Genomic DNA, 26,849 nt, shown 5'->3' with positions numbered 1-26,849 from the left:
ACCGCACCTTCTGCGCCGCACTCGGAAAGCTCGAGGCTCGGGTGTCGACGCGTGGGTGCATTTTTTAAATCTTTTCGACGTCGGAAAATTAAATTCCCATCCAATTATCAACTTCCTGTGCTAATATTAAAATCGGATTTAAAAAGTTAACTTTTTTCAAACTTAATCTACATTATTGTAATTATTTTTAACGGGACGAGATGGAAAAAATTCATCAAGGTATAAATGTTGGACAGGCGCAATCTCTGTTCCCATAAAATATGTAAACCTCCCTGTTTGCACATTAAATATTTACATCCCATTTAAATATGCAACATATAATTTATTATTGCAACGACGTTGTTTAAATAAAAGAAAAGAAGAAGTAGATTTGATGTGCAAATTAAAATATTTATTCGGCATTGTGTGTGTGCACGAGAGAACTAAATAAATATAAATGGAGCTGCGTCAATCGATACGTCACGATCAGTATAACACGCCGGCTATTATTTATGTACAGTCGATCAAAAACAATTCTCAATTCGGATACGTTGCGGTTATATTAGTCGAGGCAAAGAAGGGGGCGAGAGAGGGAGTGGGAAGATGAAAAATAGATCCGATGTCGCACGATATTTGCGAGACGGCCAGGCCATTTCTTCTGCGAAATTACGTTGTAAAATTGTGCCATTTGAATAAATGTTTGAGGGAGGAAAAGAGCGATACAAGCTGCTCGTCGCGGTCGTGTTTAGTTTGTCCAAAAAGATAATAAGCTCGTCTGCGGAATACGTCAGTCATCCAGAGCACGTGAGTGTTTTTCTAGTTCAATTATGTATAATTATCGGCAAAAAATTGCATAAGTGCGTAATTCACTTCGCCAATTAAAAATGTTTTCGTGAAATTTTCAGAAACGTTGAATTACAATGTGATGAAGTGTAAGAGAATTAAACGGTGGTGTCGCAATCTAACAATAATTAAACTATGCGGATAATAGTTGCATCTAGAAAATTAAGTTTTTAAAATAATCCTCTTTTTTTTTCGCGTAAGATATTAAAATAATATAGTATTTGAAGTATTGAGAGACGGAGAATATAAAAGAAGAAATCGAGTGCTCAAAAATTTATCAAATTAAAACATTATCAAGATTATATTGGTTTATATTGAAAAGTTATAATTTAGTCACATAAAATAAATTAATTCTTTCAGTCAATCAGGTAAAATAAATCGTGCAATTTCTCTTGTCTAATAGGCGCGGCGCTTCGGACAAAAGTTAGATCAAACACACCTAAAAAGTTGTATCTATTAAGAAAGAGACTATTATTTCATTTTGCCACCTTTATAGGCCCATTTTCTCGATCGTAATAATAAAATATGCGTGACGAATGCGATCGTTACCGATCTTTCGCTTCTGCTCAGAGACGGTCAAAATTAAATCGAGATCGATATGTCGCAATAAGAGTTACCGGAAGAACGGTAGCTAGGTTTTAACGACTTGGCGTTCGTTTTAGCTGGTTTATACGACGTATACACGACAGGCACGTAACCCGTGGCTCGTAGTAATGCTCGCCGTGCCGAATGCGATCGTTATGCTTGTATGTTTCATGATTTCGCGCGCGCGCGCGTTTGGTACCCTTGACGTCAACGGCTCTATTTTCGGTCGTCGTCAACATACATTTGGCGATCTGGGCGTACATCGTAAAATCTACGACGACGAATGAACACGAGCGAGCTGTGTGTTCATAACTAAATTACACTTTGCGAAGCTTTTTTCGTCTCATAAGAAAACGCCTTAGATCAGTGATTCATCTATGTCTGCAGAGAAATTAATTTATTGACAAAGTTTGCATTTATAAAACTGATATTTTAGTTTAATTACGACATAAAATAAATTATTTATTGCATAATATAATATTGTACAATTACATGCATTTAAATTTTTATAAAAGAAAAAGAAAATATATTAAGCTATTATACATCAAGATTCTTCTGATAAGATTTTCTGGAACTGATCGTATTTTGGCAGAATTTAATATACCTATAGACAATTTTTTCCTTTATGTAATAGAAAACGTAGAGAAACTTCACTTTATCAATATATATTTAAAAATATTTCTAAAAATATATATATATACATATTTACCATATTTATCTGAAAATGATTTACGTACGCATTATTTACATACTGTCTTGAAATAATTTTTACTAATCTTATTTACTTATGCATAATACTGTGTTATTAATTACGTGATAAACTTTTACTTTCTTACTGCCGCTCATATATTTAGAAAAGTTATTATATAACGTCAACTAAAAAAATGTCTTGCTTTTTAAAACAAAAAATTTAAACAATCTTTATTTTTGTCAATGATAATTCCGTGGTGGAAAAAAGTCATTGTAATGATCGTAAATTCATGGCTAATAAAAAAGAAGTACCGCGAATAAAAAAAGGAGCAAGCTGTGTTTGTTGCTGCAAAACTTCAAAAGAATCGTCGCGTGTGAGTCATATGCGTATATGAATGCATATAAAACGAACGTTGTTTTTCCATGCTACGTTTCGAAATCGGTACACCCACAACGAGATTCCGAAATGAAGCCCATGTTATGATTGCGCGATTTACGATTGCATATTTCGCGTAATCGTTTCTCTGCGATGTGTCAATTGCCGACATTTCCAAAAAAATGAAACGCATAAATCCGATGGTACTTCATTCCCCGCGATCTCTCGAAGTCCTTCGACTTCCCGCTATGTACCGTTTTTAATTACGATTACGACCGGGAAAATTCCGCCTCGTCGTACAACATAATTATATCGGCACGATAAAAAATCACGAGCGAACTTAGGAGCGTTTAGGAGCGAGTTACGAGGTAATTAACGTAATCGACCTGCTCCCCATTTCCGCAAGTTGCGGACGGTGCCATTGATTTTTTTCCTCAAAATTAAACAGCTATAAAAGCAATTCGCATGAAAAATCAGATAACTAAAATCTTGAGAATCCTTCATTTGTATACCTTTAAACAATTCTATACAACAATATTATCATGGTGATTATATTTTTAAAAGTGGTATTTTATAGAGATATAATTAATATTATATTTATATTATATTATTAAGAATAATTGTATTATATACTATACTATTTTTGTGTGGCTGCATCTTCGAAAACGGGATTTATGAACCCTATTGCCAGATTTCAGTGTCAGCGATTTTTTAATTTCTTTTAGTTAAACGACGGCTGCGCTATTTACATTACCACAGACACGTGTCTTGTATCGAAACCGGCTTTTTCCAAGCGGATGTTTCCTCTGGCCACTCGTGCCAGACTTGGTTGAAGTCCGATGAAATCTATTAGGAAACGTTACATCATTCTTGGACCGCTGCCTACGACGGAAGAGCATAGCCGACGATAATGCACAATCATGTTATGCATTGATTCATCGTTTTCTATTTTTCCTAAAAAGAAACTATTCTTCGAAAAAAAAACTCGAAATAAATGTTTTAACTTTAACTTTTAATTGATTTGAGTTTAAATCTTTTAAAATATTTGAAATTTTATATTTAGTTATAAAAATTAATAAGTTAATAAATAATAGCCTAAATATTTATCAGAAGCAAAAGAACAAGACCATTGGGAATTAAGATGATATCGAATTAATTGCAATAAAAGATTACCGGGCATATTGACAGCTAGTTGATTAAGTACTTATGACATGAAATAACAATTAATATAACGCTACTGGATGTACCTAATAACTGTAAATGCAGTTATTCAGGAATACGTTATAACAAAACATTAAATTTATGTGTTTAAAAATATCGTGATTTAAAATTTCCGAAAGTTTTCATAGAGAAATCTCTAGAATATCCTCTGAGACATGATATCATTTTACAAAGTGTCCTAAAATTAAAGTCTTGATAATTATAAATTTAGTATCGTCAATGATTAACACTTAAAATCTAATCTTTTAAATATCTAATATATTAAATATCTTGTCAATATTATATATATATATATATATATATATATATATATATAAATTAGAGTGTCAAGATAAATTAAGCTAAATGAATATAGTATATGTATCAAGTCAGAATAAAGTAAAACAATAAATTATATAATCAATTATAAGAAATAAGATCTCTTATTTCTAATTTTCGAGATTAAAATTAATTTCGACTTTTATTATTAAACATTTTCGTAGCGCGCGGTGGATATTAATATTAATATTTATCTAAATTTGTCTTCTAATATCGAAGCGATAGTTTTGAGATACCTCGTATATACTCGCAGCCAATCCGGTCGCGAAATATTCCTATGGCCGAGTGCGAAGGTGAGAACTCGCTTTTTACTTTCGTGAAACACATCATCATCCAATTCAGGATAAACCGGGAGTAGGCACGTATTCAAGGTCGACAAGAGTGCGTACGTATGGGTGTATTGTGATTCATCCACCCATGAAAGAAAGAACACGCCTTAAGACGCACGGATGCGAGAGAAGAACAGACGGAAGGCTCAACTCGCAGCAAGTCCATTTCCTTGTGACTTGCTTGTCGATGTAACGCATTCAGGACAATAACGTTTTCCGATAACCTTTCGCGCATAAATAAACTCGAACTGAATGGGATCGAGCTGAATAATTTTTTACCGCAAACCTCAAACGTGACACTGACAATCAGAAATTTTAATCTCGTGACGAAATTGTGAATCTTCTTAAATAAAAACTAAGATAAATGTACCAATTATATATAGCCTGGACAGTCAGTGGACATACGTACCTATGTATAAGTATAACGCGAATTAAAATAAAAGATAAAAATATTTTTCTCGTATTTTGAAACTTCAGTTATATTAGTATCCAAACGTTAATTCGCGTTAATTATACATATTTAAGGACTGAAATGATGAAGATGTCCAGACATTAGGTACGTGTCCACTGACCGTTCAAGCATTGGTACATTTACCTTAAATCCAAAAAATTTTCAAATTTGATAATTTATGCGTCTATTGCAAATCGGTGCAGTGATTTATGCCTCTATTACAATAGCGTTGTGAAAATAATCACTTTGAAACCTGTTTACAGCGTAACAGTTTATTTCAAGTTACGAAACAAAGATTCGCCCTAAGTATCGATTGCCAGTTATGAGCTGGTTTTGAACCGAGGGTAAGGGGATGGCACATACAGTTACAAAGAATACAAAACAATTTAGTTTCAGAAATGTGTCGGGAATAACTCTGTCAAAAAAAGAAACTCCACCAGTTCGAAGACTTGGAGGCATGATTTGGAACTTCCTGCTCCCATACTACGAAAATCTCTCACAAGTTATGAACATAACGAGTGTGCGAGGGTATGTAATGCGCAATATGTAATTATACATATAAGATAATTATACACATTTTACTTCAGGATTATGTTTATGTTTCCTCAGGAAGGAATTCGCAAGTTTAATCCTGTTCTCGGATCGCGTAACATTAAGAATTAAATTTGGTAGAAATGACTTCCGTCAAGTCGTAAATTATTAACTCACCTGTTCTCATCTGTCGCTCACAGACCTTATTCAAGACATTTATTGCCAAAATTATCGTCGATGTAGGAAGTTGACTGTTAGTTGACTGTAGACTTTATAAAAATCCACAGAGTAACGACGATGGTCATTCAAGTGTCACGATAATTAGATTCGCGATCTATTTTAGCAGTACAGTGTATATTTCCTCGGAAATATAGACGTTTGTTAACGGTTGACTGATTAGGCCACGATCGCGAGACGAAAAGGCTCCGTCTGATAAGTTGTGAGACGTGTCGCGTACTGAGTGATGTAATTAATACCGCGGCAGTGATATACCCCGCGCGATAACTTTGCGATTAGCGATCACGCATTGAAAACATTCGTTCTTGTATCCGAAAATGCTACCTTATCAGCGCGGCAGCGATGCAGATTGCTCTTCCGGAGAATTTCCTCGCGACTCGGCAAATCGACGATTTATACGCGTTCTTCTTCTTTATCATGCTCCCCTCTCTTCTCTTTTCTCCAGGGTAGTTTATCTCGAATCCATCATTTAGTGGCGAATCAAGAAAAACTGGCAAAAACTGCTCGAAACTGCTCCCCTTCTGATTTTCTTGAGACTTTCTCATAAATTTCATTTCTCTGTATAAGTTAATGGAATCCTTTTTTTTCACTTATACTACAACATCAAACGTGTTATTTTTATACTGGATATTGCGAGTTTCAAGGACACGTATTTTCAAGAGATATGAAAATACGAGAAAGAGAAAAAGACGTTCGCGAAGAAAGAATCGGAATGCTATCGAATCACGTAAAATATATATGTGAGAAGCAATTTATAAATAAAATATATATACAAGGTGACCCAAATAATTCTTTACAGCTCGATATCTTGGAAACTATTTCATCGAGTTTAAAGATTTAGGTCTTGAATTGTATGCGTGGATCTGAAGGGCCTTCAAACTGGAATGGAGGTTGGTCCTCCAACCTCTGTTGCGTGGGTCAAACAGGGATTAACTTTAACATTTTAAATAAAAACCCCTATAGAAAAATTACATTTTAGAATTTTATGGAAGAAAACAACTTAGTTTTGTCCGAAACACTTTTTTGTCAGATGCTTCTATTGAAAAATTTGACGGTGCAAAGTTTCGACTTATAACTGTATGAAGCAAAATAAAAATTATAATTGTATAACACGTGAAAATGAATAAAAAGAAATGTAAAGAGTGACATAAGTAAAAATTTGAGCGTTGGCTAATTCCCTGTGACTCTTTTGACTTTTGCAAAAATAGTTTCGTTTGAAGAGCCTCCAAATGAGAAGATTACGAGGAATGTGAAAATTTTGCTGTCAACACTTCGCATGCGCGTCTTATTATTTGCACTATATTCGGTGAGAATCAGATATTTCGAGTTCTGCGGCAAAAAGACGAGAAACAGGCGTGTCATAAAATGTCACGTTAACAAACAAGGTCACATACGCTTGTTTTTAGCTCGTCAAAACCGGAAAGGAGCAGTTCCAGATGAAGGTTTCCCGGCAAGCTCTCTGCCTGTGTGCCCGCGTGTCTCTCGTTTTATTTTCCTTCATATCAGTCGGCGTCTTATCGACTCGTGTCAACACAGAATCAGCAACTCGATCCTGCAAACTACGCTCTATTTCCGGACCGTAGGAGCTATTTCTACCGGGAGTTTACACGATTATCTCTTCTAAATCACGGCGGCCATCGCGAGTCTGATAGATTCGCGCCTACGTCAAAACCGAGATGTTAATCATTATGCGATCGGCATTGGCATTGGCATTTTTTCATATCAGTATTGTGTTATAACAGTTTATATAAGAGCAGCTTTAGATCTCTTTTAAGATCTATTCGGGATACTAAGTAACTTTTATTTTATTTACAGTCACATTTAAATATTAAATTCCACAAATTAAAATTATATCATATAAATGCAACAAAAGCGTAAATATTTAATTTACAGCAGTATTTCTAATTATCTCCGTATTTTTAATTATTTATTAATAACCATTTTTTGACGTAGCACTTGCATTAAAAGCAAAATTTTAATCAAATATTTATATTTGCATTCGAATTAACAATCACTTCAAAATCAGTTTTCTTTATACGTTTTTATAGATGGCTTAGATAAGGCTTTGCTTTTTAGTTTTCCCTGAACGTAGAAACCTTCAATTTTTTATCAACGCCTCTAATTGTCAAGTCACTCAGTTGTTCAACCGGAGCTAATTTTACAGTTATACAAATTTAATGGCAGTAATTGAGCAGTTTAAATGCACCTCTGCCACTCGTCGATTTCTCGTGCTACGTGGAATTATTGTCGCGAGAGAGGGCGGCGAGGGATAAAATGTAAAAATTCTTTCAAGAGAATGCCTGACCACGATGGCGGAATAGGAAGACGCTTTGTGGCGGAGCCGCTACGGAATTATACGGCGTGGAATGTGGCCGGAGACCGTCGATGCTTAAAATGAAGTCCTGGTCGGCTGCCAGGATCATATTCACGGAGTCGCGCGCGAGAAAGAGAGAGGAGAGATCGACCGGTCGACCCTTCTCCACGTTGAATCGAGGAAAACTGCGCAGTTCTCCGTCTATACGCGAAAGGCGAAAGTAATCCTAGAGCATCACCCTCCGGGGTAGTTCCTAACTTAGCAGCCGGTATGTTAAAGTTTTCGCATTTCTCGCGGAGAAAAATATTAATGTCTCGCATATCTGAAATATTTTAAAATGTAACGATCTGCCTGTCCAATGTTTTCCTTTTTCCAGACTTCGGGGAATTCTTAAAAAGGACTCTCAAATAAGAAAATATTTGGAGCGGACTACTGACAGAGACGATACGCAGCGTAGTTTATTTTTGTTATGACCATCAGCGCTTGTGCGTGTCTAGGCTGTTACGTAAGATCGATAAGCGCCGTATTAAATTTTCAGATACGAAATTAGATTAGATATCGCGAGTTCATGCAAAACTCGCAAAACTTCTTCGCGTGCAAAAACTATAACTATTTCCTTTATTAGCGTCACCTGTTCAATACGCTTATTAACAGTTTATTACACTCATCAGTTTTGCGCAGCTTGCATACATTAAAATTAAATCTCATCGATAATTGCTGATGTGTATAATTGTGTAACGAACTTTCCGCGAACAGAAGCAACGCCAATATTGCGATAGAAAAGAAAAATATTTTTAAAAGCTAAGAGATGAACGTATTTTTTTACAAGGTTACAACTTTGTATAAATAACTCCGCTATATCAACGTAATAGTTGCCGATAATAATAGTCTATACATGCCGGTAAAACGTTAAGGATCTTTTTACCAATATTTATCATCGCCCTAACATTCAACGAATAAATTAATGTTTTCAGCATTTATTCAAAAAGATTTTATTTAAAATCAGATTTTTTCCATTTTATGTTTAACAATTTCTTTACAAAATATGTCTTAATTTATGTTTTAAAAATACAAAATATTATATGACAAATGAAAAAAAAGCGACATAATTTTAATTTTATTTCACAAAGATTTTAACTTAATTAGCTTGACATTTGCTTTAATATTTAAATTTCATATAATGGCAAAAACATGTTTTAACCATTTTTGGTTCGGCACACGTGATTTTGCAAAATTGACGAGTCTTGTTCGTTATATCCACTTTAATTAATTGACGATTCCGCAAGTGACGCGTAGAAAATTCGCGATATCGCGTGTCGTCGACGAGCTTGCTACTTCGATCTATGGGATCGCCGGCGCGCTTAATCGATCCGTGGCTTCCGATTAATCGACGGCTTTATCTGATCCAGGTATATCGCGTGTCGCGGCATTGTTACTGATCGAATCGGTGTGCGAGGAATCCGACTGCGTCATGTTCTCCGCTCACACGCTCGCGCGCGCGCGCGCGCGTAATAAAACGCACCGCGAGTGCCGCGGGCGAGATAATTTCGGCCGCTAACAATTTCACCCTTTTGTTCAGATGACGTTTGGTTGTCGTATGCGTCGAATGCAAAATGAATTCGCATTAAAACCCGAAAAGATTTGCGCAATTTCTACGCGCAAAAGCGTTCGGCGAGCGGTTTTGCTTTTCGTTTTACTCGCCACAAACAAATACCTCCGCAGCTCATTTTAAAATGTGTCGAAATGTGTCATCCTCCTTATCTTATCGCGTAATAAAGGGGAGATATTGTCTCGCGCGTTGTATAATGTTTATTTTATTCTCTCCTTATCTAGACTGCGCCGCGCCAATGGGATGAAAACTTAATCCGCTCTCTATATTTCACTACGAAGAATTTTTAGATAACCTGATAAGTATACGATGTAATAAGAAGGATTAAAGACAAAGAGATATCAAATATTTTATTTCTTCCAAAAAATGTATGTATATAACGATTCTAGACATTGTTTTTAATAAGCTCTAATAATGTTTTACAGAGGTTTAAAGAATCGCATAATTAATTAAATTCTTCTAACAGTTTAAACTTGCTTATGGTACTTATCCTTAAATTTTTTTATAATTTGCTTATACACGAAATTTTGAGAGAAAAGGGAGAATTTGAGTTTAATTTAATACAATAGCAATATACCTATATATTTTTCGCATATATCCATATATCTTCAATTTTAACAAATGCAAGACGTGTATAACTATATAGGTACATTAATGTAGAAATATGTTACTTTTTGTACTATGTATTTTACATTTACATAAAATATGAATCAGATTCTTTATGCAAAAATAAATTTGCGTCACAGTTTTAACGTTTAACTCCGTATCGAGAAAAGAAGTTATATGAGGTTGCAGAAATAATCGCAAAATACCTTACGGTGACATGATCTGCGAAATAAATTGTTGGAAACCTTCCTGTAAAGAGATATACGAGTGTTCTTTTATATTACTTGCCAAACTGAGATTGAATAAGTTGCCAGTATTTTTGGATCCAAACGGCATGCCAGGGACAACAACACTAGGAAATAGGAGGCCACTTGGGCAACACGTGAACGCGGAATATAATCGCACGCCTCCGCGAGTGAACACGCGCGATCGCAATGCTCGACGATGCGATATGCGTTGCGCCTATCAATATACGTGCAATTTGACGTCAATTAAGAACTGACAGACTTGGGCTTATTAATCGAACCGGGAGTGGCCTAATTAATTACGTATAACCTAATGAATTCCCATAAGTGCATTTTAGAGGTCAGCGTTTATCGTTTCTCCTCGAGTCGCACACATATTTTATTAAAAGCTTTCGCAATCAGCTTTTAATTGATATGCAGCAAACACGAAAACTTCTCAATTAATGTGCAAATTAAATCGCTAATTATTATTTAGTTTCTTTAGATATTGCATCACGTAATTTATTTAGATGAGGAAATGTTTTTTAAATGCACAATTTTGATTAAAATTGCTTTATAAATCGTTTTAATCTGTTACCTATAGCGTTATTAACGGCGGTGCTTAGACTATTGTCGAGAAACTCGATTGGTCTCGCCGTCTCGTTGTCGATCAAGATACAAACAGTGTATTCATATTGCATCGCGTGTATAATCAATGCGTATTGCGTATCGATTAGATGCGATTGGGGAGGACGGTTTTGGAGCTCGTTCAAAGCAATTGACTGAGGTAGATAAAGCGAGCACGGAACTGTCCATCGGAGTTATGGAATATTCACGGTATATCCACAAGCTCAATTGTGATTGCATATGTTAACGTATTTCTCTGTAAATTTCGAAAAACTCCGATCCGGGTAAAAACCTTTTATCAGGTGAGTCTCTCATTGAAGGAACCTGTTCCAACCGGTTTACGGCTGTATACTAATGCCCCTGTGTTGCGTTTCTCTCTCTCTCTCTCTCTCTCTCTCTCTCTCTCTCTCTCTCTCTCGTTTGCGCAAAGCTTTAAAACAGCGATCGTGGTTTTCATTTTTGTATAAAATTCTCTTGGTTTCGCTATACCTACATACATAAGAGTTTTTTAAAAACGCTGATATAGATATTTTCTTTTTAATTTTTCAACGTTATATCTAATTAAAATATTAAACTTTGCGACAGATCGTTAAGATTATTAAAATTTTTTCGTTATTACTATATGTGCTTTTTGCGACCTTCTGTCCTTTTAGATGAACATTGTACGCGCTTAGGTGAACACGCTCCTAAATTTTTCAATCTTTTTCAACGCTTTAAATAAAAAAGCGAATTTCGCGGAGCCTAATACAGTTGAAATCGTAATAACGACGTTCCGCGACCGGCTCTTTTACAAATGAACTTGCGACTCTCGCGTTAGTTAATTGAAGCTTTATATAACGCGCCAACCGTCTTCGAAAGAGTCGAAGAGATTTTTGGACAGAGACCAAGCGCACATGGCGGAGGCAACGTGAAATATTCATGCACACGATGCACTTATTCATGAACGCTGCTCGTCCCCGGCGTCGGCGGTGTCGGCGGCGATGACGCAAGATCTATGGAAACGCATGACCGTGCATAACACCGATTACCTTAAGCCAATACCCCAAAACGAGGTCTCCATCGATCGAGAATGCGCAATACCACACATCTCTCTTTCTCTCCCCGGCAACTTACCTGCCTGCCGGCAGATTCACTTTATCATCGTTATCTCCGTCGCGAGATGCAGCGCTTATCAAACAATTAACGGCTGTTTAGATATAATTTTTATTCAGCCTGCTGTTTATTATTATATAATATGTATCCTCGTTTTTTATCTTCGTTAATGTGAGTGGCGCATAAAAGTTCTCGCTCTGTTCAATTAGTTTACTCGATTCACTCAATCGATTTAACGTAATTTGTGTGACTGCGTGCAGCGAAACGCTTTTCACGGCTGAATTAATTCGCCAGTCACGCTTATGTGTCTTTTATACTTCCTTTATACCGTTTCCGTCTGTCGTGTATTAACAGATTTAATCTACAATAATAAAATTTAATGACAATGGGTTGTCGCCCCCGCCCACGCTTATACAATATATTATACAATATGTGTATTGTATAACAAGCAGATTTATAATTTGCTTTCCTCCAAAATATGCTCTTCGTAATTTTAATTTATATCCTTCTCAATACACATAGCGTGTACTGGTACAAAAGAACACTTAAATAATTTAGAGCTTTAAATAAAGTTAATATGTAAATACTACAACAACGAAGTTTAACACGATTCACCGACGATGTAATTATAGTCATTTGAATAATTCCTTGAATAATTAATAAAGCGCTAACGACCTATTGACCGCAGAACGTGGCCAACGATTCCTTGAATAACACGGTTACAACATTGTTCTACATACATATCACAGTCTATTGTGTCTGATGGTAAAACACGCGCGGTACAGTTCGCCATCAGTCTCGCGCGATCGCAACGCGGTCTCGGAAAGCGCGATCAATCTTCGATGCTGATTTTTTCCTGAAAAAAAAAGAGCACCGTCCTCTCTTAAAAATATTTATTGTCACGTCACGCTTTAACCGCCATTCATGTGAGTAAAGCGGCGATCTTTTTTTCTGCCGCGCGACACGCTTAGCTATTTTACTAAGATTAATCGCTCGCTTTTACAATTTCACCTAACTAAAGGGATTTCTAAATGCGTCGCTTTAAGCGCAAGGAGTTGAATATACCATTATCAATCTTGCAAGTTACTTAGTAAAAACCTGTTACAATCTTTTATGAAAGTCGGGCGAGAAAGAAAACGTGTGCTACAAGAATACATCTACATTTTACATAATTATATACTATCTGTATAACTTTCAATTAATTTTTTAGATTATTTATCTTATCTAATTCCAATTAAAATATTTTATTTTATTTTTATCTGAAGTATTATATCTGCGTTTTTGTGTTTTATCAAAAATATCTACACTCTAATAAGAACTCTTCGAAGTACCAATAATAACATACTAATTGGAACTAAGAACACAAAGCGAGCATATTCAGTCAATGGATCGGCATCAGTTGTGAAGCGCTTTAATACAACTCTATCGTATTAAATCGCTCGCGCCGTTTCTTTATTTTAAGAACTTTTTTGCGTATACGGACTTATTATTAATACCCAACGAGCAATTTTATATCGCTCTCGATATTTTCAGTAAAATACACGGAAAAATGCAATCAATATACCTTGAGATAAATTCAGTGCTTAATATGTATTATCAGACAATTGCGTTTCAATTAAAGTTATAAAATTTAACAGCTTTCTGTATCTCCAAAAATTTATGTATAAAGAAATATTTTTTACAAATTTCGAATAGCAATTATAGATTATAAATCATAGCGATAAATTTCTTGATGTAGTCATTAGCTACATTAAGAAATCGATAATTGAAAATCATAATGTACCAATAATAGTGTGATCAAAATAATCAATACAGCTAAATGATTTACAGCTAGTAAATATATTCATCAAGAATGGACTCTTTCGCACGTACGCCCGTTAATCTTCGACGTCGGCCTTCGAAAGATATTTAAATTGCAAATAGCAGAGACCTCGTTACGGCAAGGTAAAAGTTCTTTTTGAAGAAATGCAGCAAAACGTGTGCTAAAAAGACGGGTACAGCTACATTTGAGTTATAATGCAGGTAAGAAACGATTCGTTAGAAAACGCTGCTGCTGGCGTGGGAGGAAAGGAAGTGTATCGAGCGTGCATTCAAGTATACGCGCGCGTCAATGGCGCGCGATTTCGCGACAAGGCCAAGGACCGCGACTTTTTATCAACGGCCGAACCGTTGTCCCAACTGTTTCAATAACGCGATGTAAGTAACGACGAAATTCATCGCGGAGAATAAGGCCGCGGAGATATTTTTGCACGCGGATATTTTCCGCCTACGCCTGCAATCCGACGCCCATCTGCAATTTGCAGATACATCGTGACTTATTAAAAGCTTGAAAGCTATAAATTCCCAAACGCGCAAAATGAGAAAAATCGACGGAAACAATGACAAATTTTGATATTGTTAGTTGATATTTTGATATGCACAGTTAAAAACGAGTGTTGAAAAATGTATGTATTGTTGTCTACGTTTACTATGTTATTTATTAACATATCTATTTTTTTATTTTTATTTTTTGCTTTATTATTTCAAGCCGTTAGCTTTTTCAGGTCGTTAATCAAACACAAGTGGAAGAAAAAACTGGATACGGGCATTGGAACTCTATAAATAATAATTCCGAATTCCTGGATGCCCATCCGGTCTTCCAATTTCGTACCGCTTTCCACGTGATCCGAATTATAGATGCTGCTTAACATGCTTTTTGCGTGATTCGGTAGCTTTTACGCGCGATAAAACCGTACCCGTTTGTACATGGAACCGGGAGAGAAACCCTTCATATATGCACGCAAGAAACACGCCGGAATTTTCTCTCGCATACGTTCTTACGTGCGCAAGAATCAAATCGAATCTATCGATCCGATATACAAAGCGCGTTGCGATAACGTTTATTTATTTATCTAATCTGTATATTTTTTTGCATATTTCCTTTTTATTTATCTTATCTCAATATTATATTGTCTAATCACAATTGTTCTTCGCTTAATGAAGAGAAATGTATTCCTCAGGAAAAAAAATACATTCATGTATGAACTTCGGTTTAATAGAAAAAATTGATTTTTTTTTCCTTTTTCCATTCTTAATCCGCATCTGCTGAGAATACGGAAAAGAAGAAATGTCAAGTGCACCCGATCTCCTCATCGAGACTTGTCCAAGCAGCCGAGATGCAATCGTGGTGAAGGAACGAACGGAGAGAGAGTACCCCGCGGGTTAGAAAATATCTGGCTGTCGACCCTCACAGTCGGGGGAGAGATTCTCTCGAGTATATAAGTAGAAGAGTCCAATTAGACGGCCGGCTGTCGAGGAGCAGACGTCCGCGGAAATTCTGCTTCGTTTGTGATTTCGCGAGGAGAGGAACAGTTTATCGAGATAATATATAGAGCCCTAATACAGATCCCAACGAGGACGGCCGGCAGAAGAGAATAATCGTTGAAAATGCGAGCGATATCGCGAGTCGAGACGGCGAGAAAATCGAAACACGAACGCTCGGCGAGTTTACGCGCACAAGCTCGACGCGGTTGCGCCGCATACTTTCCGCAGAGTACGTGCTTTATAATTTATCTTGCAACGCCGTCGGCGGGCCGTCGCATTCGAATCGCGTTTACTCTTGCGTAATTCACAGCGCGGTTAATACACGACGCGGCGACTAAATCGGATTTTCAGATTAGTAAACAGAGTCATTGTGCTTTGGCCGATTTATTCGACTCAGGCGAATGTCGGGTAACCGTAAATTGCGGCGACTCTCGTTGAAGAGATTTCAAAGAACTATGGGGAATGCCCCGTACTATTATAACAAAATGTATCTCAAATTTTATTCGTTTCTCATTCAAACTCATTTTAAATTGCTTAAAGTTGCTTAAATTCAAAAATTAAATTAAAAAATCTCAAAATCACATTGTTAAGTTCATAAGGTTAAATTAAACTCAATTTTAAGTAATTTTTAACTATTCCATAGGTCGCCACTGCTCCTACTCAATACGTAGTTAATTTAATTAAAACAATGTTAATTAGACTAAACTAATGGAGTTAAAATAATCCTATTTTATTTTAAACTAATAAATTTTGACGCACATGGTAGTTAAAAATAACAAAATAAATCTGACTCATGGTATTGGTTTAAATTTCATCCTCTAACCTTTAACAGTGCAGAATACATAATACGTGTGTGAGTAATCAAAAAAGCTCAATAAAATTGTATTATATCCCATGTAATAGATATTCAAATATTTTCATTTTTTTAAATGTCACGATAATAAAGAAAATAAAAAATATTTATTTTTATCGCAAACAAACCGATATCTAAACATAAACTCTGATTAATGAAAAATATGTGATTGGTATACTTTATTGTTTTAATCTGATATACAATGCGTTTTTATAATTTGACACTTTAATCTTTTCGCCGGACAGATAAAAAGCCATGTGAGATCTTGTGCTGATAAATCTCTTTGTTTTAGTCGCAAAAAAAGTCACGAACAACCGACCGAAGAATATTGGTCAGCATTGGTTGTTTAACGGTGCATGAACGGTCTATAAAGTTATAGGCATGCTGGCATAGTTAAGCCATGATTTCGCGCTAACAATGTTTTTTCACGATTTCAAGAACGCCCGCGAAATTACCAATTTGACGCAAATAAAACGTCACTATGTTTTGCATAATCTTTTTCTCGTGCAAAAATTACGTATTCCTTCAATATTTTCTTTCGCACCCCAATACGAAGCGTTTTCAACGGTCTTTCAAAAAATAAAAGTTTAATAGGAACATAATTATGCACTATATTAAACATTAAAGGACAAAATTTAAACAAATATCTTGTTAAATAACATTTTGTTATTTTTAACTACCATGTGTGTCAAAATTTATTATTTTAACACAAAATTGTACTATTTTAATTCAATTAGTTTAGTTAAATTAATATTGTTTTCAATTAAATTAATGACATATTGAGTAGGAGCAGTGGCAACTTATAGGAATGATTAAAAATGACTCAAATTGAGCATAATTTTACAAACACTACAAATTTAACAGTGTAATATTATACAAAAATTTTTAATGAAAATATATATTATAAATTTAGAATTTCAAAGTAATATTTGTTTATCTTTGTAGAAAATTCCGGTTATGAAAAAATTTTTTAATTAAAATTTAATCGTACTTTATATCAAAAATTTATTAAAAAATTCGATTATTTTTATCATTACGTAACGTACATTGATTATGAATTGTTCTTTTTCGAAAGCTATCTTTTCACGTTTGTAAAACGTATCGTGGGCGGTCTAATCGTTCTAAAATAGCAAATGCAAATAATCGAAATGAGTGAGGTGGAATATATAGATATATCGCTCGTTTCCGCCGCCGGTGGTTATTACGTAAGTTTCTCGCGTGAGTTCTCTAAGTTATTTTGCGAGACTCTTCGAGTCATTACGCTAAGAGAATCATCATATTATGCGTCACTCACCAGTCGGGGAACAGTACCGGCGCCTCGGCGAGGATGTCCCGCAGGAGAGTGGTCGCGGGCGGCACGTGAGGCAGCATGACAGGTGCGAAAACACCGCAGACTCCGGCGCTGCGTCCATGTCGCGCCTCGTATCGGCTAAGGTAGTTCGTCAGGTAGCCGAGCAGACGGTAATGCGAGGACGGCAGGGTCGACAGTAGTTCCTTCGTCGAGGCGATCCACGAGTCGTGATCGTTTGCGTAGTTCTCTGCGACAGACATTTTCACAGAATTTATCAAGAGCGTCGGGAGTGACGCAGACCCAAATCAAATTTGCATTAACATTCTAATAGCAAAGTTTCCCTCCAACACTAAAATATTCCGTGTTCATTCAAATTTTCAAGTGAAAATTTAAATTATTTAACTCGTAACCGCATTTGACACATCTCGGAATGATATTTAGACGCGAATGGAGATTCCCTTCTCGGAAAATCCTGAATTATTTTGAGAAATTGATAGCATTATTATTGATGCTCACGGGCGTGAATGTTGAGCAGTCTGGCGACGAGAGTGGATGGCACGACCGGCTGCGGCAATTCCTTCAGATATTGGCGAAGAATGGTCGCGGCCGTCGGCGGGCATCCGGCTGCTTCCAAATCGGCATCGCCCCGCCGCTCGAAAGCCGCCCTTAGCCGTTCGGCCAGGCGGGGACTGCCGCCCGACAGGCGGAACACCGCCGCGCTTTGGAAGCCGTGCACCTCGATGTAGCTGCATAGCCGGTGCACCACGTATGGCACGCCCGTGTCGAGGTACGACTCGATCAGCTCCAGCCGGGTGCCGAAGATCCTGCTGGATCCAGCGCCGCGGCCTAACAGCGAACCTGCCAGGACGCGCTTCACGCGAGCGAGACGAGACTCGTCCTGAAACGCGAGGGACTTGTTAAGCCGCCTAAGTCTTGCGCGTTTTCGAGTATTGTAGTCAAAAAGCACACGTTCAAAATTTAAACTATCTCCTTTCTGTAACAAAATATGTAAATTATATGTGTAATAATTATAGCAACATGTATAAACATAAGGGTGAAATATTATCAATATGTAGAAAATATCGTAAAGTAAAAGTTTTTTCGAAAGTATAAATTGCAAAATTAGTAAAGATATATATCTATAACGTAAAGAGCTCACAGAAAAAATAATGTCCCCCTATATATCTACATTATTTATTATTATTTGTTAAGTGTATAATATTATTAATTGTTAAATAATTATTATTTAATTATAATATAATTATGTTTCGTATTATATATATGTAATTATATAACATTTAGTAATCAAATATAATACAGTACTGCGGTTTCGTATTAAATAAAATCAATTATTAATTTCTTTCTAGATAAAGTTTAGCTATATAAAATTATGAAACTCTCTCTAATATTTGTCTCTATTACGTTTCTTAACTCGTTTAAACGACGTACTTACATTTTACATCCACTCTGAACGCTTTGCGTGGAGTATCGAGCGATAAATGATATTTCCGACATTTGCAAGACATTTATACGGGTCGTATAAATGATTAGTGAGGTAACAGGAAACGGGAAAGCGTAATCGACGAATGGCCGCTAAGTGTTGAAAAGGCAGTGCATCGCGGACAAAGTAGAGTAAAACGATAGATATAGACTCCGTATTCTCGCTCAATGCAGTGGAAGGGCCGGGAAGTTTCTACAGCCGTATCTCGAATATAGAACGAAAACTGCTTTACGCCATTGTCTATTTACTAAGTTAGCAGTAGCCGTTGCAAGTAAGAACTTCACGCAGCGCAGTTCTCCTAATTGTTATAAATTAATAAACAAAAAAGTGCGATGGAGCTTGAAGAAAACACGTAAATCTAACCGTCTATAGCAGATGAAAAATTGTTACTCATATTAAGAAACAAAATTTCGCAAAATATACGTAAAAAAATATATATATATATCTACTTTATAATGTCTTCTGAGCATCAGACATGATTATTAAAACGACTAATGATCGCAAAAGACGCAAGTTATGACACTTCGCGATGTGAAATTGCAGTAAGTGCCGTGAAGAGTACCTACCTTATCGTGTGTTTGACGAGAACACGTGGGGCTTGTTGAGGATCCATGATGATGGTGATGATGGTGGTGGTGGTGATGATGATGATGTTCTTGCTGAGGGCGTCTCATCCCACTTTGTCTGCACCGCGACCTGCTGCCGCACTAACAAAAGCGACGAGCAAACTTGTAAGTCGCACCATATGCGACAGCAAGTAAAACGACGGCCGCTCAAAGATTGATCGTTATTTACTATCATTCTTGCGTCTGAGTAAAATCTCGGTTTCTATCGTGATTGAATCAGAAAAAAAAAATATCAGACGGACAACTTCCTAAATAAAAAGACTAAATTTTGCGTAGGGAATTCACTGAATGATGTGATGATTCAATCAGGAAATTCAGTATTAATGTTCCCGAGATATATATATATATATATATATATATATATATATTGGAGGATAATATTAAATATAAATTTAAATAGATACAAGTATTTTTCAGAAATAAAAGCTGACTGAAAAAAATTACTGATCTCTTTTCGGACGGAAGATTGGAGGCTTCATATCGACCTAACGCGAGGTGACTGCCGTGTCATTTGCACGATCGTGCTAGGAAACACCGACATTGGCGGAACAATCGTGGGAGTAATTTCAATATTTTCGCAAGCGCGCGATCGATGAGCGGCGCGTGACGAGAAACGCGCATTCATAACACAGGAAAAGCTCCATTCGAATAGATCGATGAACCGTAAATGTCGTCGTCCTCGCTCCTACATCAACATCCTTTAGCATATATATTTAAAAATAAAAAGACGAGTTGATATAAACTATCGCGCCGTAACATCTCCGTAACAAATACGATACATTTTAATCATTCTCAATATTTTTAATATTATTCTTTTTTCAGGCACAATATTTCTATACTTCTTGCGTTTGACTTTTAATTGAGATGTTCCATTTTGATTTAATTATTATTGCAAAGTGTTGTATTTATAATGCGATTCCTTTCAAGTCGTGTATATTTCAGTTTGCAAAAGCAAAAAAAATTATTCATCGAAATCGGGCAGTCTTTGCTGGCAATTGCCAGCTCTCTCGAACAGATAAGTTTCTTGCGACGTAAGTTCCAACGACACAAAGTATATGTTATCGAAAATAACTCGTCGCGAGACCGTTGCACCGATAACCGATATCGCGGTCGATCAATTTACCTTTGTCGTCCCTTTTTACATGAGAGAAAGGTGCGCAGTTTCGAAGAGCGATTACGAGACGGTTAATGATGCTCGCCGATGATGCTCGGTCGCGACTGATGTGGGAGATTCGGAGAAATTTCACGCGAACCGGATTACTCATGCATTTGCACCAAAATTGTGCCAAAATTTCCTGATTACGTAACCAAGGAGGCAGACGCGTCAAGACTCTTGCGTGCGCGTGACATAAATATACGGCTTTTAATCCGTTTTAATCGCCTACACGCCAAATTTGTGACGCACATTGGAAAATTACTGCACAGTATCGTTTTTTAATCGCGCCAGGCGTTTTGGATGTTTGCCATCAGAAAACCAATGCTCTTGTATAGAAGTCTTTAAAAAGACACGAGAGATTATAAAGGGTTTACTTCTCTATTTTACTATGTCTCTATATAGACATCCTAATTGATTAATAAAAAAGAAATATTTTTTGTAAGACAATTATGAGGTCATCATGTATGTACTTCCTATACCTATGATATAACTGAGCTATCATATACTTTAATCATTTTAAATATATCACTATATACATCTTCAAAAAGTTTAATAAAAAGAAGTTTTAATCAATTATAATTTAATGTTAGTTTCATATATTATGTCATATTTCAAGTAAATATAAAATTTTATATATATATATATATATATATATATATATATAATGTCTCAATAAGTTAAATAAATTAACCATAGAAAAATACGATTAGGGACTTTGTACATCTAATTTGATTAAAATCATTATTTGCTTCACTTTGTGCGCTGTTTAATAATCGATCAGTTAAAATTACTAATTAACTACACATAATAATTGTTCATAATTATTCGCTTGTATCAACCATATAAAATATGCAAATGTTAAAGAGAAACACTCACAATGCACTCTCTCGCGATCCTCCACAGGTTGAAGTACACCGAGCTCAGCGTGGCAGCTGTCTCGTCTTGCCCCTCCCTCCTGTCGTCCCCTCGGCTGGATTCGCCGTGAGTATGTACTGATAATGTTGTCTCTTCCGGGTTACGGATATCGTGCTCCTTCGGTCCGGCCAGTTCCGGCGACTGGGATCACGAATTTATGCCGAATACCGCGAGTACCGAGTACCGAGTACCGAACGCGAGACCGTGTACACACTTCCTCGCTTGAGAGTAGCCCGTTCTGTTCTCGTCGGGATTTTAATTTATCTTGGAATAACACGAAAATATAGGAAAGTCGTTCTTGTTCGTCTTCGTGGTTGGAAGGGCAAGGAACGACTCGTGGGGGTGTGTATGTATGTATGTTATGTATATATGCGAAATGTATGTATATATGCGAAAAAGGACTCTCGCAGCAGAGAGAGAGAGAGAGAGAGATAGAAGGGCCGTCGAAGAAGAAGAAAAGTCCTTCTTGCGTGCGCGTGAAAATTTCAAACAACCGTCTGTGTTTTTCTTCGTTTTTTATATACTTTTTACGACGACGGCGACGGCGACGCCGTTGAGCGGAGATCGTGCGACTCGACTAGTAGTTCTGGGTTCATGTCCCTATCACGGCACATCGCATTGAGCCCTTTCTCTAAGGCAAAGGGCACTGCCTATGGCTGCTTCAGGAAGTGAGTCGACACCAGCCGTAGCGTAAGCATCGAGGGTCGAAGCCGGGATGAGGTCTAGGTCACCACTCCGCTCCTGGCCCTGGCATGGTCTACGTACCTCCTGCTCGGGCGCTTACTGCACCCGCTGCGCTCTGGAAATAAAAAATAAACATGAAAAGAATAAAGGATTTGCCACTAATTGCGGAAGAGATACTTCAAGATCAACGTATCCTTCTGTAAACAGCTTCTTTCGCATTAAATTCTAAAATATGTCAATTTAGATACTTTTTGTAGTAAATATATTTATTATGGAAAGTAAGGTATCTTCTAGGCCTCGATTTTACTCGCGTGGGAAATATTGGGCTCGACTTGATTTGATTTTTGGTCCGATATCGATTTAATCCTTTTCGACTGCTTGATATTAACGCGCGCTTAATATTAATATTAATAATGAGCTATAATAATAGCTCTTGACGCGTGATATATATTTAAAATGATTTATGTTTATATATATAATAAGGCTATCGTTCTATTTTTGCGTGCGCGGTATGTAGTATGTAGCACATGCATAATTACATTATGCATAAATTATTTGACGAGCATATATAATAGATCATTAACTTATGAATACATGTTGGTGATTGAACAAAGAAACAACCCACGCATATTGCAATGCTTCAGAGCGTATAACTTTTTCCCGTACAAACTGATATATCCGTTTTTATATAGAAAATATAGAAAGAATTATTTGACATAAAAGAACAAACTCGTATGTATTCTGTCGTCAAAATATTTGTCGAGTATTCCTTTTATAAGTATTCTTCTTATGCTGATGTACGTTGTGAGAATTATAAGCTATACGAATTAGAATAGTCTCTTGGTTCTCTCCGTGCTTCGGACGCGTGGAAGCCATAGAATCGCACCTAATTCTGAATCGATCGCGTAACACGGCCCAATTTGATTACGTTCGTTGATTCGTTTAGCGTGTCGCGGTCTCTGTCGACTGCGACCGTGTTTGAAAAATATGCATCGCGATTGAGGAAAAAATCGAGGAACGCGTCTCATGCGACTTTATAGTTTTCTCGTGACGTAAGATATACTTAACGAGATTATATGCAAATCTTCGTTTTAATCAATTCAATGGTAAAAAATTTAAACATTTTATTAATTTCATATTAGCGATATAAAATAACAGTCAAAATGTATTTATATGTAAAAGACTTCTAAATAAATCAAGCTTCTGTCGAATTTACATTAATTTATCATTATTTGTTACATGAAGCGAGAACCGCACGAGCATTGTCGATTTTGTAGAGACACGGCGATGAGTCGTTGTTAATGCATTTTGCGGCAGAAGAATACGTATTAATCGTGGCTATCAAGCTTTTCAGTACACGCGACAGCTTATGAAATTAACGTCCGTGATGCTCAAATTTAATTTAATTAATATTCATCATTTGCTCTCTCTCTCTCTCTCTCTCATTTGCAACAATCGTCATCGCAAGCTCGTAACAACTATATGTCATATCTTAAAGACATTACTGCCTTCTTTCTACAAGTGTTATGAAATATATATAGTGAGTATATTTCAATACAAGTAAAGTAAATTTCACGAAAGAGACTTTTGTTTAATATTTATATATATTGAAATTCTATATATATTAAAATGTTCTCTATTAACTTGAATAGCACGATTGATTGAAAAAGCCATAAGAAATCAAGTTATTATTAATTAAAATGCTTTGTCGTGGTTATTAAAACATATCTAACATTATAAAATGTATTATATAAATATAAAATATTTTTCTTCAAAGTCTTCAAGTAGTGCATTTTTTATTCGCTCGATTATAACTGTTTCATTTTCAAAGGGCTCTAAGATTTATCACCTTCATCAAGATTTCTAAAAAAAAAAAATTGATTTACATAAAGGTATAGACCACTCATATCGCGACGCTGTCTTTCATTTCCTTTCCTGTGATGTACGTGTCGGAACGACACGAGGGATTTCGCGCAGCTTACAGTCGAGCGAGAATGAAATTTGCGTAAAGCCGCTTGGCTTTTTCGCGCGATTCTCTAAACTGTTTGACAGCCGTGTTACGCGAGAAACGAGATATAATTTTCGTGAATAATTACGCGGAAAATGCGCTCGACGAGTTTAGCAACGTTACATAACAATCCATTATTTAATGCTCATTTAAATTATCTATACAAGATCGAGCCTTAAAGCAATAAAAATAATAATATTGGCATGCAAAATTCTGCAACCTGCGAATCGTTCATGAATCTTATATATAATCGTAGTATACTCAGAGCTCGCGAATTGCAGAGAAGATTCGGTACGACTACGAAAGCACGGAAAGGGTTACTTCACTATTCTATACCAACTTTTCATGTATGTTCCGTACCGAACTGCGTTATTCAATACGGAAACTACGCGCGAATGTACATATTCATTTATTCAGCGATATTGCGTCCGTTATAGCAATGCAGTGTCAGCAAAATGTATGATTATTTGTTCTCATGCTTACGCTAAGTATAGAGAACTTCTTCAGCAAATAAGACGGAATAAATAAGATTCCGATTCAAAATTCAAAGACACAGCGAAAATTGACAAGCGCAGCTAGGTGATCAAGTTTTGTAATCAACATAAATCGCACATGGGAAACATTAAATCGATAAATAAAAAATTACGAAGTTTGCGCCAATCAATTTTAACAAAAATTTTTGAAAAATTAAGTTTAACTTTTCACAGCTAAATTTCTTTTTAAGACAGAATACTCCGGCACATGTTCACTATTTAATCCTTTTGTAAGTTAAAAATTAATATTATAGTAGAAACACAAATCGATTTTCTGTATAATAATTAAATAGTCTTTTGATATATGGATTAAATATTATCGACGTTTAAAATGAGGAACCCGCTTGGGAACACTGACCTATAATACTTTCAGCGGAAAATTGCAGTGGAAAGATTCGCGCGCAGGCGATCAATTCGCTCGTTCGCGAAATATCGTGCGTGCATCAACTCAACGGTGCATGCCCGCGTAGGGTGTCTGCGATCGATATTTCCCGTGAGGGTAAATGGAATGAGCGTTTAATTTCGTACGCGCGCGCGGCGGAAGAGCCTAGCCGGCGCGGCGTTCTCCCATCAGGCTAATGACGTGCCGATCAAATGGAATGCACCTGTTCGCAAAACGTCGCGAGAGACGCAGTTCACGTAGAAATCGTGTATTCGAGGCAGAAGTACAGACAACAGTCTTCGCATTCGTTCCTTATTTCCTGCAAAAACTATAATCGGAATAGAAAAATGTGAGAATATACTTAAATATAAGAAATAAACGCGAGGGAGAAAACACAAGGAGCGACTTGTGTGTTTATTCGCGTTTTAAATTCAGAACCTGTTATCTAAGCTCATAATCCGGAAAAGCCACTTTACGAGGTAGATTTAGCTATCAGCGATAAAAAGAAATTTAAGAAGGAATATCTCGCGAGTTATGAATATTTCACGCGGATTTTGCAAATTTTCAAAAGCAAAAGAAAAGAACCCCTTAATTGCTGATTACAGTGATTACAGATTGCTAATTACAGACACGGTGCACTCCACAGAGTTCTCGACGCACTTATTCGTATACCTTTGAGAGAATTGTATTTCTCAAATTCAACGCTTATATATTTCATATTTCTATTTTCCCTCGCGCGCTCTTTTATTCCTCGCGTCCTCGCATCTCGTTTTTATAGTTCATTGTGCCACGACCCTTGCACCTGCGCCCCGGTCGAGGGGGAGAGAACGGGGGAGGAGTACGTTGCACTTAGCAACAACCGCACGTTTTTACGTAACCATTGGGAAGAAATCGAATTCCGTCAGGTCGACGACGTGTCGCGCGTTTACACGTTTTCCGAGATGCGAATATATTTTTCTCGCTCTTATATCTACGCGTGAAAGAGATCGGCCTCCAGCAAAGCTTTCACTCCTCCTCACATACACTGTAAAAAAAAAAGTATGTAAAATTACGTAAATAATAAGTGTAAAAAATCAATACGCAATCAATAGCGAAAATTTGAAAATTGTGTAGATATTTCTAATATTATACATAAAAAAATAAATATATTTTTATACATATTTAGTAGAAAATTACACGAACGATTCTATGTTTCATAAATTTTAGGTAAATTGTACCAATTCTTGTAATATTCTATAATATAACGATAAAATACCTATATACATCACAATTGAATTTACATAAAAAAGGATAGATAAAAATTTAAGGTGAATTTACATACAATTGTATGCAATAGATAATTATAGAGTGAAACGCGAAATGGCGTTACCACCCGTAATGCTGCCATGTCATGTAGTGCTTTTGCGCTTCAAAAAAAAATTTTAATATTAAAAATATTAAAAAAAAATAAAAATATATTATTACCTAAACGTTTCTGCAAATTTACTGGCACAGCCAGTTTAATTATTGTACAAAAAAATAAATTTTTATATAGACGCAGGAAATTTACACCTATAATAGTTGGT

At 36.2% G+C, this 26,849-nt stretch overlaps 1 protein-coding gene and 2 long non-coding RNA genes across 9 annotated transcripts in view; 2 read left to right on the top strand and 1 right to left on the bottom strand.

Moving 5' to 3' along the window:
• LOC143898445 (protein FAM13B) overlaps positions 1–19,681 on the bottom strand; it is a 35,947-nt gene extending 16,266 nt beyond the window's left edge. Inside the window, exons 1-3 of one of the 2 annotated variants that reach the window (XM_077407937.1) lie at positions 19,547–19,681; positions 17,996–18,473; positions 17,483–17,726 (exon numbers count right to left, since the gene is read on the bottom strand). In XM_077407937.1, coding sequence (XP_077264063.1) covers positions 17,483–17,726; positions 17,996–18,473; positions 19,547–19,654 — 830 coding nt within the window. In that variant the 5' untranslated portion in view covers positions 19,655–19,681. The remainder of the gene's footprint in view (positions 1–17,482; positions 17,727–17,995; positions 18,474–19,546) is intronic. The other variant, XM_077407938.1, reaches the window with a different exon arrangement.
• Positions 653–14,824, top strand: LOC143898461 (uncharacterized). 6 transcript variants are annotated; one of them, XR_013257215.1, is made up of 4 exons: positions 653–783; positions 5,056–8,142; positions 8,251–8,359; positions 13,863–14,824. It is a non-coding gene; the product is annotated as an uncharacterized LOC143898461 (long non-coding RNA). The 6 variants fall into 6 exon arrangements; XR_013257216.1 differs by lacking the exon at positions 13,863–14,824 and having other exon boundaries at positions 5,056–5,136; positions 5,183–8,142; positions 8,251–10,113; XR_013257214.1 differs by lacking the exon at positions 13,863–14,824 and having other exon boundaries at positions 5,056–5,320; positions 5,402–8,142; positions 8,251–10,113.
• On the top strand, positions 19,572–25,029 carry LOC143898464 (uncharacterized). The gene is made up of 3 exons (XR_013257222.1): positions 19,572–19,711; positions 21,666–21,747; positions 22,343–25,029. It is a non-coding gene; the product is annotated as an uncharacterized LOC143898464 (long non-coding RNA).
• The last annotated feature ends 1,820 nt before the right edge of the window (positions 25,030–26,849 follow it).

Source organism: Temnothorax americanus, unplaced genomic scaffold, assembly GCF_048541705.1.
Source record: "Temnothorax americanus isolate GAGA-0224 unplaced genomic scaffold, ASM4854170v1 Scaffold23, whole genome shotgun sequence".
Classification (NCBI taxonomy): Eukaryota; Metazoa; Arthropoda; class Insecta; order Hymenoptera; family Formicidae; genus Temnothorax; species Temnothorax americanus.
The sequence above is the reverse complement of the archived record's forward strand: the minus strand, read 5'-3'. Positions and strand labels throughout refer to the sequence as shown.